Source organism: Accipiter gentilis, chromosome 5 (genome assembly GCF_929443795.1).
Source record: "Accipiter gentilis chromosome 5, bAccGen1.1, whole genome shotgun sequence".
Lineage (NCBI taxonomy): Eukaryota > Metazoa > Chordata > Aves > Accipitriformes > Accipitridae > Astur > Astur gentilis.
Genome location: NC_064884.1, coordinates 47,277,343 through 47,293,422, shown reverse-complemented (window position 1 = coordinate 47,293,422; position 16,080 = coordinate 47,277,343). Strand labels below are relative to the sequence as shown.

The 16,080-nt window shown below is 44.3% G+C and overlaps 1 protein-coding gene across 3 annotated transcripts in view; it reads right to left on the bottom strand.

Moving 5' to 3' along the window:
• Positions 1 to 2,799: 2,799 nt before the first annotated feature.
• Positions 2,800 to 16,080, bottom strand: part of LOC126038228 (G protein-activated inward rectifier potassium channel 1-like) — a 28,691-nt gene continuing 15,410 nt past the window's right edge. Inside the window, exons 2-4 of one of the 3 annotated variants that reach the window (XM_049799645.1) lie at positions 13,922 to 14,128; positions 7,225 to 7,441; positions 2,800 to 5,377 (exon numbers count right to left, since the gene is read on the bottom strand). In XM_049799645.1, the coding sequence (XP_049655602.1) occupies positions 4,776 to 5,377; positions 7,225 to 7,441; positions 13,922 to 14,128 (1,026 nt within the window). In that variant the 3' untranslated portion in view covers positions 2,800 to 4,775. Of the gene's footprint in view, positions 5,378 to 7,224; positions 7,442 to 9,219; positions 9,301 to 13,921; positions 14,585 to 16,080 lie in introns of those variants that run through there. The other 2 variants (XM_049799644.1, XR_007505961.1) reach the window with 2 other exon arrangements.

The following is a 16,080-nucleotide window of genomic DNA, read 5'->3' as shown; positions in this document are numbered from 1 at the left end:
GGGCTGCACTTCCACATTTCGGCCACGGGGCGGCGGCGGCGCTGCTGCGCACCTGTACGGTGCCGGCGCTGCAGTTCCGCGCTTCGGCCACGAGGCGGCAGCAGCAGCGAGCGGACGGCGGAGGCGCGTGCCCAGGGGCGGCCTCGGCGCTTCTGTTCCGCGCTTTGCGCGCTGAGCGCCCGCCGACACCGCGCGCCTGGGGCGGCAGCGGCGTTTCCTTACCGGGAGGAAGCAACGAGCGCGGCGGCACCTCCCCCCGCTGCCGCATTACCGTTACCGTCGGACGGCACGTGCAGGACACGGACAGCACCGCGTACTCGCAGCCTCCGAGCTGCAGTACCGAACATTGGTCGCGGGGTGGCAGCGGCGAGGGCGGGGAAAAAAAAACCGCCACCGTGCATGCGCGGGTCCCGAGCTGTAGTACCGGATTTTGGGCGCCGGGCAGCAGCATCCCCGCCGCAACGATCCTCTTCTGAGCGTCAGCTGCACGAGGGATGACTGACAGCTCAGCCCAGTAGAGACCAGCCGCAGGCGGCAACTCCTTACTGGGGGCACAGGGCTGACGTCGCCCTGCCCTTTCCCCACTCGCAGCCCGGGCAGGCCTCTCCATCGCCTCCCTTCCAAAAAGCACCCGAGTGGCTGGAGTGTTGCCCCTTGCATTGAAATGCTTTAAAAGTCTAGGGGTTGCTCCTGTCCATGCCCCCACCCCATTACCTGCGGGAGGACAAGCAGCACAGGGAACCTGCAAAGGGGGGGTTTGCCCTGGAGCAAGCCCCAGGGACTGCTGCATCGGTCTGCATGTGGCATCAGGGGTGTGGGAGCGACAACAGCCAGTCAACAGATGCTGGCGAAAGATTTTTTAAAAAAATAATGCAACACAGGTGACAGCCTGAAGGCAGGCCGAAGAGACCGAAGCTGCTTTGTGCCAGAGGGGCAGCTCTATTCAGCAGGAAACGGTGCGTCAGAGCAGACCAGATGTGAGCAGCTGACCTGTGAGTGATACCCTGGCGATCCTGGGGCTCTGTTGGGGTGGGCGCACCTTTCCTCACTTCTGTGCTATCAGAACTCTGCTCTCCTAATCCTGCATACAAGGCTTCTTGTGCAGAGCTTGTCTCTTGCTTAAGAGACACTGCACGGTGTTACTGCCCTGCCCTCCAGCATGCAAAGTAACTAGACATGAAGAAGGGAAAGCAAAGAGGCATGTTAGTATATTAGATGTCCTTAGCAGATGACCGCAGAGCCCTGGAGGTTCCATCTTTGCTCTGTACAGGAGCATAGGTCTGCACTCCTTGTTGCTCTCTGCCAGCAAGCATCACAGTTGCACTTTCCTGCCTGCAACACACAATACTTGGTAGGCTGGATGGGCCGTTCTGCCAATGTGTCAGGTAAGCATCTCAGTTCCTTTGGCTGCCTAATTTGCCTCCTTAAAACAAACACTTCAACACTCAGTTTCTTTAATTCAGACCCCTCTAAAGATCTCCTGGCCTGCAAGCCATTTTCAGCTAACACCACAGCTGAGATACAGCACTGGTAGAAATCTAGCTGTTATCTTGCTTTGATGGCAAAAGGCTTTTGTAACTTGAATCCCTGATTGTTTTGGCATCGAGACTGCAAGGCAAGAAATTTACCTCTACTTGAACAAGACACCTGCCAAACAGCTGTGCAGTGAACGTGGCTGCCTGTCACCAACACCTTTTTCTGCTAAAACCAGAGCACGGTTCCCTTGTGAAGAGCCGTGGGCAGTGCAGAAAGTACCTCAGCTTTCCCTGCACCGGGTCGCCAGAGAACAGCATCTTACTCTGACTGGAGCATGCAGCAGCCTGTTTTTATCCCAGCCCCTTGCCCTTGAGAAAGCAGCTGCCTGTAGCAGCGGCAGAACTGCTGTGGCCCAAGGGGAAAGGAATGACACAGTGTAAAGCTCTCCAGGATGCCTGTGTCCCATGCAGAGTTGATGACCTCAGCAGCCTGTACACAGGGCCACACTAACAACCTGAGAAGGAGTCACTGGTGGCACCAGTGACCCCCTCAGTCACACAAGACTCTGCAGTCAGTATGGTCCCCCTGGTGTCCCACTGGGGCCATGCAAAGCTGGCTATGTTCTTCCTCCTTGCCCTCCTGTATCTCTGGGCACCCTGTTGTGTCATTTTGCTTGTAAGAGTTTGCTTTCCTACTCCTCCATTCTTACTCTCTTCCAAAGCAAATACACTCCTCGAGGAGTAACAGTAATACTGTTATGAGAGATGCACTCTGGAGCCCTCAGTCTCAGGATGACATCTTTCTGCTTCATGCAGTAGGAAAAGAATCACCATACAGCTCCCAGAAGTATTTCGACAATTTTTTGTCACAGACAGCACTGCAGAAAACCACTCTACAGCTTGCAAGCTCTCATAGAATACATTTAGAGCATGAAGATTCTTCTTAGTGCCGAGACTGGTCTACAGGAAAGTCACGGGAGGCCACAACTAAAGCTACTCTGCAGCTATAGGAGAGCAGCCCAGAACTGGGAAAACTAAAAATAGCTTAGGACCATCCTCTAGAATGCATAGCACATAATACTACTGCCTTACATCTCTGACAGTTGCATAACATGTGCAGAACAGCCTTTCACTTAACTACTTGGAAAAGAAGATACAGGGTACTTTTGCTCATTGTTTCTGTGTCTGTTAGAAATGCACTCTGAGCTGACTGACTCACAAGAACGCTCGAGACCCAAGGTGGATGTAATTCTACTTTATACTAATTTTGGCTGTTCTGAAGAGTGGGGATAGTCATCATCCATCAAGACTTCACGCTGTCATCTAAATAGCCCATACTAATACATTTAATAAATGAAAATACAGATTTCAGCACACATATAATGTTGAAATTAATGTTGAAAACAAACAAGAACAACAACAAGCAAATCCGACTCCTGTGTAAAATACCACTTTCCCCGTTTCACACGGGGGCAGGAAAGCAAGAAATAGCGATTTATGCAAGCCAAGCCATCCCTGGCTTGGATATATCACTTTACCTCTCTGCTCTAGTCATCAAGGCATGCGTTGCCAATTGGTATGGCCACAGCAACCCCTTTTAAATTTGACTGAATTCTGTCCCCGTAACAAAAGCAGAATTTGATCCTTCTGTTGGGGAGTGCTCTGCTAGTGATAAGCACTGTACATGCTAAGGTACTGAACATTGCATTTTACAAAATTGCAAGTTCTCATTATGCTTGCTCACTACCAACCAGAAAAAGACGACCTCTTTCACAGACTGAGATGGACAGCAGAATAGCTGAATAGTAATGCAGTTATTCTGAAGTGTAGAACCCCAGGAAACCTAAGAAAGTCCAAGTCTAGTTCTCACCATTTCCTGATGATCAGTAAGGCAAACAGTAGTTTCCGTTATGCAAGATTTGTTTCAAAACCAGAAAAGCATTTTTCCCTCTTGTTCAAGGCCAGTCCCTTAGAAAAAGCTATATGACACTTTAAAGAGATACCGAATACCAAAACACCAACACCTCTGTGCAAATCTTCACTGACATCTTTTTGACCATTTCCACGGATACAGTTGCCATATTCCAGGGATGATCTTCTAAAATATTCATTCAGGCATTGAAAGTAAATCACCAATATTAGCAGAAGCATTTTGAAAGAATGCTCCATTACATTCAAAAAAGTGAAAGCCCTCTCCCAGCTGCACAATTAACATGTTACAGACCTGTGCTGCTTTTTCTTTCAGTGTATTAATATATCTATGTTAAAACAGAGTTCTACCCTGCAATAAACTGCATAATATTATAAATGTCAGATCTACAAAATTAATGAGAATCATACATAAATGGAGAAGGCAAATGTAACCAAAAAAAAAAGAGCAATATCAAAGACCCTATCATTCATTAGTAAAACTCTGAGATGTGCACATATCATTGTCCATTCATGTAATGACTGAGCATTATCTAGCACTTTGCTTTTATTTACTTAGGAGATGTCTCCAAACTAAAATTTCATGAACTTGAGATATGAGACATACCATTAAGTTGAGCTACTGACCTCAAGTTCCTTTCACAGTGAGTGGTGATAGGGTCATTAAAATTCAACATTTGATCCACCTGATCGAATGCTGGGGTCTAATTCTGGACAGGATAAATGATCCTCGTGTTTATGAGAGCTCGTTTGAGTCAACTGACACAAATGGCTATTGCAAATTGCTTCCTTTACCTGAATGACAATGAACAGAATTCTGGGGGCACAGAGCTGGCATGCCACAATCACTGAGAAAGAAGGATGCATGCCACTAGACTGCACAGGAAGGCCACCTTCCAACAGGGTCATTGAGACAGGACTGGGCTATGACCAAGAAGCATCACAGATTCTTCCTGTGTTCTGCTGTTCTATACAGCAGGAACAGTCCAAGATCTGAGCTGCACAAAACTGTGTTTCAGCTGGTTTTACGCCCTTTTTGGCTTGATGTCTGAACATTTCACTCTGCAACTAAGGATCTGGTCCTTGCTTTGTGAAAAAGCATCTGCATATGTGGAAGAAAACAAAGATTTGCAACGAGCATGCCGATAAACATCATTAGGGCAGCAATCTCTTTGGCACAACAGTCTAACCCTACTGCGCCTCAAAGTCCTATTATGCTACCTAAGCTGGATCTGTACAGAACAATTATACAAAAAGGATCGTTGTTCCTGAAAGTAGCAAAACCAAATTATCACTTCACTGTAAGACAACTCTTTCAGGTCAGCAGTCTCAAATGCAGTTCATTAGCAACAACTTCTGTTGCTTCTGCTCTTAAAAGAGGTGATCAGAGTTCATTTTTTGAAGTTTGGCAGGAAAATTATCTTCCAATTTCATCTCTAAAGTGCACATACTTGGAGGGTTCTTCTGTAACTTGAGGTCGACAGTAGGCCGAGTCAAAGCCTTGGCATTTATTTTTAAGGCTTTCAGCTGTATCCTCTCATCATTGTCTTCACCATCAGAAATGGGACTTATTTCTTGAATTTTCAAGAGATCTCCAGTACTGCAAGTCTTCTCTGTGTTACTGGAAATCATTCTCAGGGTTCTTGTTGGAAGGTCTTCCTTTCTTGAGCTAATCTTCTGAAGTTTAAAAGGGAGCCTGTTTTTCTCTCCTGCAGTATCAATACAGTCAAGTGAACAAACCTGTTCTCTTCTGGTTTTGTTATTTTTGACAGGACTATTCAAAGGAGTAGATAGGGACAGGTTTTCTTCTTGCTCTTTAACACTGTAAGGAGGAGTGGGGACTTCAAACGTAGCATGAAACTGCGAATAGTCGACACGGAAAAAGCCATCTTCTAGGGACATTACTGGGAGGAATCTGTGACCCCAAAGAACTTCATCTTCTGTATATGAGGTCCTAGCTTGACACGTCATTCCTACGGAAACAGAGACAAGAGCATGACATTCAAATATAAGTAGACTGGCATATGAAACAAAAAATACAAGGTAAGGCTGACAGAAAAAAATCTATTGTAGCCTGCAAGCTAACAAATTTATAGATTATAAAATGGAACAATTGCTCCTAGTCAATCTCCCAACAGTCCATGGAGTCCCTCTAATTGATTGACTAGATTTTTATGCAAATACTGCATTAAATATTGCAGAGTCACACTAAGCAAGCAACTTTTGATAAAAGGAAAAAATAAAATTAAGATAGGATTAGCTTGCTAGCAACAACAATCTTACAACTTGTATGTAATGCTGTTTCTTGAAAGTCACCCTGGGAGAAAGAACCATCGCTTGGCAGAGGCTTACAGAATTCTCTGGCAAAGATCGGGCATGGGGGCAGCCAAAGCTAAATGGAAAATTTAGTCTTCCATTCCTACTTTTTCTCCAAATAGTATGTCAAGACAAAAGCTGTGCAGAGACACTGCAGCTCTCTTCCATGCTAAGACATAGGTACTGCTGTAAAGCTTGTAGAAGAATTTATTCCACTTAGCGCGAACATACATCATTGGCGGTATTTACATGCGTGAACTGACAAGCTAAAATGTGTTCTAACCAAGCCAACAAATCTGTTGCAATCTCAGCACAAGAGTGCTATCCCGTGAGAGTAAAACTTTAAGACTTCCTGTCATGATACTCTTCAGAGGCAGAATTAGCAGTCAGTAAGCCCAAACTGTTATTTGCTCTCCCGTTACTGCTACATTAACTCTCAGACAAGTGTAAAATGTTTCCCTTGCGATACCCAGTTAGGTAAGTGCATTAAGTGCGGTTATGATGCACACTTATCTAAGATACATGGTTCAGTTGCAGGATGAGAAGAGGCCTCTGTGGGGATCTAAAGACTGCCACACTCGACCTGAAAGAGTGCTCTGCCCTGGTGGATTGTGTATTTATTTAGGGCTTAGTCCAGCATGTGGATAGGAATCAGTCAGTTCTGTTTCCTGTCCAGCATGAGATGACTGCACTTGGCTGTGCCAAAAGGACATCACTGTTTCTAAGGCAGGAACCAAGCAACTGGTAATCTTGTTGAGATAAGGATGAAAATGCTCCTTGATTAATCAAAGTTTAACAAATACTCAAAAGAAGGGAGAGGAATATCAGAATATCGATGAACCTCCTGAATGCTGAATGATTTGGACTTTAACAGTGCACATGGATCCTCGACACAGAGCTTCTTACATAACCACAGTGCATTGTCACAGGATTCATAAAATAATTAAGTCCTCAAAAGACAAGGCCACAAAGTCAGCTGTCATCTGAACACCACCGTAACAGAATTTTAAAAAAAAAAAGAAAAAAAAGCCCTGCTCATATTTGCCTGTAACCATGTGTTCCTACAATATTTGCGACTACATGGTCTGTATTTGTACTGCAAAACTGGATTTGTTATTTTGCATTCAATTTAATGCAAGCTAGGCTGAAAGTGATTTTGCAACACTGGCAACTTTTAAAGTTCAATGTTCTTTCAGCGTGGTGGTCCTTAAAACAGGAGTCTCATAAGGGTGTTGTACTCTTTTACATGCCATATTCAGAATAGCAGGGTGCATCTCTTCTTGGATGTATCGGCCACTTTGGGCATCGGTAATGCAGAGCCCTATGGGGAGCCCTATGTCTCCTATTGGCTGGTAAAGGCCGCTGAAGCTCTGTAGCATATGGCAGGATATTCTGGAGCATCCAGGATTACCATTCTGAAAGGATTAACAGCTGCATTGCTAAAAATATCAGGACTGAAAACAAAGACTAAAAATTAGAGCATGAATATTATTCTAAATCTTACCGGTAGTCTCAACGATTCCTTCAAGGATGACAACTATTTCAAATTGCTCACTTCTTAGTGATCTTTGTGAGAGACAAAAAAAGGGGCTCTTTGAGTTAATTTCATGACAGATGGTTAATGGGGAAACTAAAAACAGCTGGTCAGCTCCAGTTCCAAATCCAACATCGAGTTCACACTGGTCTAGCGGCAGAAATTCTCCCTCTGGTGTCTGTCGGGACTAAAGAAGAAAAGATGCTTTAGTAATCACCATTGTGAGATAAAACATGAAATCAATGCAATGAAGTTTAAACCTGCCTCTTCCATGACACCATCATCTACATATGAGGTCTGAGGTCTTCATAATGGTGATATAAGTAATGCTAAATACTATAAGGCTACTATATATGACCAATTTTGACTTTTCTTATCATGCCACTAGATCTCATCATCATCTACAAACTTTACTATGAGATATATATATATATATGTATATATGTTTATTGACAAAAACATCAGGTACCACACTACACGCCTTATAATGGATGTTCGCCAAGAACATCCTGTGGCAAAAGTTCCCATTAATGAGCATAAAATCTACAAGCCAGGCACATTTTAACCCATTGCCTAAATTCATGTTTCATTATTGTTACATGTTACTAATTTTGGTTTGACAGACACTGTGATGTACTACTCAAACATAAGCATCATAGTAATTGTACATCTGGTAAGTGACATTTCCACAAAACCATCCAAATCGACATTAACGATGCTATCACCCCTTGCCAATGTGCGTGTACCACCTACTGTATGTTGATCTTAATAATGAACTTACAATCATTATTAAGCTAAGTGCCCCATTTTTATTCACGTCATTTCACAGGTCCAATAAAAATACTGATATGATAGCTTCCCCCCACTGCATACTGTCTCCCCCATTTTCCTGGTATTCAAACTATAACTGAAAATTACATAGTTGGCCAGGCAGCTTCCTCAGCTGATTGCTTTAAAGGTCTCTGGTGGAAATTGTCCATTAAAACTAAAAAGCTTTGCAGAGCCGATTTAAAATACTGTCTGCTTATTGCTTCATTAGAAAACACTTAACTCTCTAAGAAGCCAAATATTGATTATAAATGGTAATTATTCTGTAGTTACTAAATAGTTTTAACTGTGTTGCATTTGTATTGACAAATGTATTGGTTCCATTGCTTGGAAACTCCATTCATTAATCCTGAGAGCAAGCCAAAGCTCGCAGTTTTGCCGTTTACTTGAATCTGACTGGTACTCTTTTAAGAAAGTTTCTGTCTTTAAAAAAAATCCCTAACCAACTAGTGTACCTTCATATTGTCTCTCCACTTCACCTGTATCTTAAAAATGCTGAATTTTTAACTGCCTCGTATTTACTGGTGATTACATAACCAATTAGGTAGCTGGTAGTGTACAGCTCCTTATTAAATACAATGCATTTTTTCATTTATGTGCTATGTGTCTGTTTTTCTGCTGAGGGAAAAAAAAATCTTCCTATCTAAATAACCAAGTTCTCCCTTACACAAGAGTCAGTTTATCCACTACTGATGAGGACAGGGAAAATACCAGCTGATAGTTTGTAAAAGCATTCTCATGGATTATTTGTGCTTTGAAAGGTAAAAGACAGCGCTATAAACTAAAAGCAATCAAAATCACTACTACGTAGCAATCGTGACAGTCTCTGTTAGATGCAAAGGTGTAATCAAACTACTGCAAAAACATCCTTTCTCTTTTCCTGAGGGAACCCGCAGAACTAAGCTGCAAACTATACCACTGCTTTTGTCACCTGGCTGTTCTTTCAACGGGTGCACAAACTGGTTGGCAACATACGATCTTTGTGCCAAGGTAACAAGGCTCAACATGAGCTGTATGAACCAACATCTAAACCTCAGAACTTCCCAAAGTTTTATCAAATACAATTACCTAGACAAAGATGTGCATATTTGCACAAACTGCTGCCTGAATGACTTAAGAACTGTTTCATCTACAAACCATTTTTCTCTGTGGAAGAGTCTTCGATCAAATCCACTCAATAGTAAACAAATCCAGCGAGGATGATTAGAGGTAACAGATCTGGGAGAAAGCAAAAGGTTGTTTGAGGTATTTGGTATCTTACATACAGGACTGATTTATGCAAGGCATGAAGAATTTTTTTTTTTAAATTGTTAAATAAAAAGAAATTAACCTGAATGAAGATAGCTTAATAGCTCTAATATGTTAAGACTCCTAGCTAGCGACCTTTGTTGCATATATATAGCTTTACTCAAAGGATCACAAAAGATGGCAGAGGACTATAAACTATCAGCAGCAAGTTTGGAAGGAACACTTGTCATTCTTTATTTTGACCACCCACACAACACAAAGCCAAATAAATTCTGCAAATTAATACATGCTTGAACAAGGGCACAATTACTTAGAAATGCCCCAGCTTTCATTTTAAATGTGGCCAGAGATGGAGAATCCAAAGGTCTAGATGAGTTTCACTGAAGGTTAATTGCCTCACAGCTAAGAAAAAAAAGACCGCGTCTGGATTTTTCCACCGTTAATTTTCTGCCACTGGATCTTTGTTTTGTTTCTTATTACTAGGCAGACTTCCATTGCATCATCACTTAGTCTGTTTTTGTGTCTAACCAAGCATTTTATGCCCTTTGAGTCTTCGCTCCTATCCTTTATTTATTCTCGGCACTTTTCTAAACCTTGTTGTTTAAGCACATCCTTCTTTAACTAGACATGATGCAGTTTTATTATTAACCCTATTTCAGTTCACTCATTTACAAAATTCACATAATTATGTTTTGATACCCAGGTGGACTAATTAAGCATTGGAGTAGAAAACACAGGACACAAAAGACATGACTGTCGAGCTTAATATTGCAGTACATTGTAGAGAAACTCAGGAATCAAGAAAATGCTAAACTGGTATGTGCTAATTTGCCATACAGTACTATGATATTTTCAGTTCTGGTATTCGAGAGGAAAAACCCTAATCTCACCTATCTGCACTTCTGCCCCATCCTTAGACTAGCAGCTTGCAACAACATTTATTATATATTACATTACTGAAATAGTATGAACTTGTTACTTTGATATGGCTGTTAAAGAATTGTATGGTTTTTTGGTAGTGACACTATACCTGGAGCTCTGGCTTGGATAATTCCCAGGGTGACTGCTACTTTTTAATATACTCTAGTTGTCCCAAGCTGTAACTACCATCTGAGTGAGCTGGGCTTGTTCAGACTGGAAAAGAGAAGGCATAGAGGGGGATCTAATAGCAACCTTCTAAAATCTGAGAGGAACGTAATCAAGAAGATGGAGCCAGACTCTTTATAGCAAGAGCAAGAGAGACAACAGGTGTGAGTTGAAACAAGACAAGTTCGGACTGGATTGAAGAAAAACTTTTCCATCGTGAGGACAATTAAGCAGTGGAAGAGCTTGCCCAGCACGGCTGTGCAGTCTTTGTCCTTAGAGGTTTCCAAAACCAGACTGGAAAAAGCCCAGAGCAACCTGGTCTGATCTCCTAGCTCACCATGCTTTGAGCAGGTGGACCACAGATCTCCCAAGGTCCCATCCAATCTGAATGATTCTGTGACATTAAAAAAACATATTGTTTGCACTTTCTGCACGTGCCCTCCTTATCAAGTTATTGACATCACAATACAATGGGTCTTCTTACTTATTTGCAATGCCTGTCATCTGCCATCTGCAAACTTTTCGTAACAGTTTTGTTTGTTTTCAGCTTATTCAAAGCTATTAATTAGTACAGTTCAAAGAATAGGTGCCTGCTGGTCATAACCCAAAGAGCACTGGCTCTATGGCTACTATGCTTCACAATTGTATTTTTCTAACTATTGCTCAGCACGTGTTGAAAACAGGCTACAATAAGGTTACATTCCTCAGCTTTCTGAACCAAAATGTCTTACACTACTAGCTGAAACAGTTTACAGACCACTTCACACACCAACACCATCATGTTTATCAGTGACACCTGTAGTCCCATCAAGAGAAGATAAAAATAGGTATCGTAACTAATTTTTAAAAAAATCAATACTGATCGCCATATGGTGGACGCTGGTTGCTGCTGCTATCACCAGATCCCTCAGGCACACTAGTGGGGCTCAGGAATTAACAGGCATTAAAATACAGCTCACTGTGACAGTGGAAAGACCAAGACCTGGAACTGCACATTTTCAGCAGCTAGGTCCAACCAGCTTCTTTCTACTTCTTGCCCAGAATTTTGCTTTTTCCTGCTTCTAGAGCACTCAATGTAAATTAGAAAGACTTGGATTTCTGGAAAAGTTTTTGCTGAAACATACACACTTAGTCTTGTAACTGTTTTCCAAACTCTCCACAACTCAGCCCAAAAAGGGCCCCCAACTTTTCCATTACATTGCTACGCCACACTGCTAGGCAGTCCCCTGGACCAAAAGGAATGCCAGCACAGTGTGGTGACACCACTGCAATCTACCAAATATCCTAGGGCATATATCACACTTTCAGTAAATGCCATTCAGACAGATTTTGATTGGTGTACTTTCTTTACAAAAGTAAATCCTCGGGGCTTCATTGGTCCAACCGAAACACTATGTTCACTACTAAATATGTCTCCTATTTCAAGTTCAAAAGTGTGATAAGACATATTTTTTCACATTCTTTCACTGTGACACCAGTAAAAAAAATTCTACCTATCTAATCGGGTGCGGAAGAAGTGTAGCAAGATCAGCTGTCAACAGCACTACATGAAGCACTGTGGAAAGAGCACAAATCACAAGAAGGCAGAACTCGCTAAAGACAAATGTTAAGCGAGTTCTGGCACAGTCACTGTAAGTTTACAGGACACACAAAGCTACTTCAAAACAGCTGATGTAAATTCACATACTGCCGGAATGGCTGCTATGATTGCTGGAATGGTGTGTCTGGTTCAAGAGGCACCTCAACGAACTGAGGACTTACAGAAAGACATGAGAACTAATACCATGCCTTGTAACGACTGAGGGGACAGCTAGTGCACATTCACTTTTAAACTTTGCTGTGCCCATAGCTTATATTTGCCAAAGGTGGCAAAGCAGCCTGAAGATGAAGTCATGGGCATGATGATTGTTTGAAAGAAATCAAATATTACTCACTGATTCATCATCTAGTCTATGAAACATCTATCATAAGATGAATCGGTCAAGCAGGTCCATCAAATATCCTTGTGTTTTCTGTCCCAATCACCTGCATCGCAGCATTGTGCAGCAGTAGAATTATCAGCAGAAAGTGCACCAGGTTGTGTTTTGTGTCTTATTTCAAAAGCAAGTTTATAGCGAATTACTATCACTGTAAAAACACAACTGTGACACTGCTTTTATTCCACTTTGACTTACATTCCATCTCGGATGATAGACAGAATTAAGTATTTTAGAGGAGGCTTTCTGCTAATTTTTAATAGCTAGAGATCAATAAAAATAATGGTTTAGCTGGCTCCAATTCCTACAAAAATTGCTCCATTGTAACTCCTGACAGCTTGTTCCCATATCTCCAACCTCTTTTTGAATCTTAGCAGATTCTCCATTTTAAATGGTATTCTGCAGCAAGAAAAATTAACAGCTCAGTCAAGCATTCTGCACAGAACAGAAGCAAAACAGCCTTTTGCATTTACCATTGTCCTGTCACCTACTGGATCATGCCTGTTTCTGCAGAATATTAAAATGGCCAAACAGTTGCTCCAAATAGAGGATTACTGTAGAGAATATAGAACCTTTACAACATTCAAATATGGTATTCTGAAATTGACGTCATCACTGGGATCCAGCTTCTGATGCTCCCCATCAAGCATGCTCCCGTGACAAGATGTAGCTGCTATAAGCTGCTATGCTGCTTCATCTCGGCATGCTGCATGCAGTGTTCTCCTTCCATTCTACTCCTACCCAACGTATCTTTCGGACTTCCATGCCTGCCAAACTCTACTATCTCCTGATGCTTTCTTTATTTTTTTGGTTACGATCTCCTTTGGATTCCAGTTTTCTTGCCTTCTGAATTACACTGACGATCGTCAGTGATTAATAAATAGGTATTGGTGACAATCAAAGGGCCTTTCCACTAAAGAACCTGCACAATCCCTCTGAAATGCTGGGACGCCACTGGCTGGAACCATGGGGTAAGAAACTGCAAGTTAAAGCTTCCCAAGTTTCCCCAAGTGGAGGAGGAGGTCAAGGTTGATCTTTGTCCTAATTTAATGTCATCACAAATCTATTTCTTTTTCCCAGCTGTCAGCTCCTAAGGGGCATGCCTTAGTATCTCTCCCTGCAGCTATCCTGTATCCTGACACATCCATCCTTCCTGACCAAACTGGATTCCTGCCAGCCTCACAATCCACTGGAATGCCTCTCGGAGGTCTCTCATGAGACTGTCTTCTCCCCTATGCCTGCTTGGCTCTTTCATGGCTCCTACTATGGGCAGCTGCAGCAAATTTTTCTGAAGCCATTCATACCACCCCAGTCACATCCTCTCACCCACATGCCAAGGGACAGGGCAGCTGCCCTGGGGCAGGGCAGTTGCCCCAGGGCAGGGCAGAGCCCACCAGCAGGCAGCAGCAGGGACTGCACCAGGGAAGCCCCACACTATGGGCACATGGTTGCACTTGGCCCGTGCCCTGACCGCCTCGCCCACCGCAACCCAGGCGCCCCATCCCACCCGCTGTCACGCCAGGCCTCACCTTGATCAGCTTGCAGCGGATCTGGGCAGACACCATGTGGCTGTTGCGGAGGTTGCCGACACGGAACATGAGGCAAAGCTTGCCATCCCGCTGTGAGACGACCGCAGCACGGCTGAACATGAGGGTCTCAGCTCGCTTCTTGGGCTGGGACATCTTGATGAACATGCAGCCAATGAGGAATGCATCAACGATGGAGCCCAGCAGCGACTGGAAGAGGAAGAGCACAATGCCCTCAGGGCAGCGCTCAGTAATGTAGCGGTGCCCATAGCCAATGGTGGCCTCTGTCTCTATGAAGAAGAGGAAAGCAGAGGGAAAGTTGTACACGTTGGCCACGCACGGACTGTAGGTGTCGTCATGCACCTGGTGCAGGTCACCTCGCAGGTAGGCAATGCCCCACCACATCGAGGCCATAACCAGCCAGGCAACTGTGTAGGTCAGCAGGAAAATAAGCAGGTTCCAGCGCCACTTGAGGTCCACCAGAGTGGTGAAGAGGTCAGAGAGGTAGCGGCTGCTCTCGCCACCCAGGTTCCCGTGTTGCACATTGCAGCGCCCGTTCTTGTCCACGAAGCGCTGCCGCTCTCTGCGGGCGCTGCTGCAAGCCAGGCCCACCGCCTGGTACTCGTCCCCAAACTTCCTGCGAACGGCAGACATGCTGCCCGCAGCCGAGGCCCTCCACGGGCGAGATGAGGATGCGGCGAGGCAGCGAGGGGGCGGCGGCACCTCTCTGTGTGCGCAGCAGCAGCTGCCGGGCGTGGCACTGGCCGCTGGGCAACGAGGCACACCCGGATGCCCACGGAGCGGGAGCCGGCCAGCGCTGCCCGCTGGCGGGCAGAGCAGCGCCGAGGAGACCGAGCACAGGCCGGCGGGACCGCGCAGCCGGCGGGTGAGCGGGGCCCGTGGGCGGGGCGGAGCTCGCCAGGGACTGGGGCGGGGGCAGAGCCGGCTGGCTGAGCCCCGCAGGGCGGCCGGCGGCTGCGCGGGCGGTCAGGGCGTCGGACCGCGGCGGAAGCAGAGCGGCGAGCCGTGCCCCTGAGCTGAGCGGTAAGTCGCCGGCGTCTTTTTGCTCCAAGCCGTTTACAGTCAGCGCCTCCTTCTGCGCTCAGAGACCCTTGGGTGAGGACGAAAGATTACTTTACAGATGTCGTTTCACCGTAACACCCTCGTAGCGGAGTTCAGGCTGCCGGAAATTAGAATAATAACGTGAGCGACACCAAGTCATCAGCTGAGAGGCCGTGCTGCCGGCAGCACTGGAGATTTTAGAAGGAAATGGTAAGAGAGGTCAGCTCTTAGACAAAGGAATGCGAAGATGCTACTCCTCAATCCGCATGTGAAAGAAAAGTATTCCAAGTAAACCAGGCCTAGTCCATCGGAGTTAGGCCATAATTATGTCTATGCATTCCTGCTTACAGCCGAAATAGCAGAGAAGCTGTTCCAAAGACAGTTCCCTAGAAGGTTAAGCGGTTTCAATGCAGCTCTCGTGTTTTTGATGGACAGAAAAGATCCGAAATCAGCAGTGTTAATTACTAAGGGCATTAGAAGCTAAGTGGGGCTATGCTGCTGACTTCCCTTCCCCCTTAGTATTTTTACTATTGTTTCTCAAAAATAATGGGTATTTGAATTTCATTCGCAGTTACATAAGAAAACTACTATCATTCAGGTCAGTCATTTCAACACCTAGTTTTCAGCAACACATTGCCATTACAAAACTGTAGCCCACAGTTGCTGAGTGTTTAGAAAGTAAGTCTGTAGTAACTGTCAATTGCATTTTGCTTCAGCTCTAGACTGGGAACTGAATAAACTATTAGTCTGTCTGATGTTTAATTTCACTATTTTCACCAAATGCTAAAGCATAAGCAAGTATTTTTTAAATGTTCACGCTATCAGTCTTGACACTACTTCATTAATACTTCCCAAGAAGTCTCCATGCCTAGCTGCAGTAGGTGCTTTGTGGTATTTCAGGAGCCATATTTTCCAGAACTAAAGAGGATCACAGTTCTCTTCCCTCCGATTTCCTCCCAAATTGAGCACATCATTTTCACCACAAATATGGAATGCAAATATCAGATGGGCTGAACAATTTGAGATTAATTTCACTGGTCAGCCAAACCTTATCACAATATTTCCTTGTTCCTAAGTATCCATTACCCAAAGAGAATTGT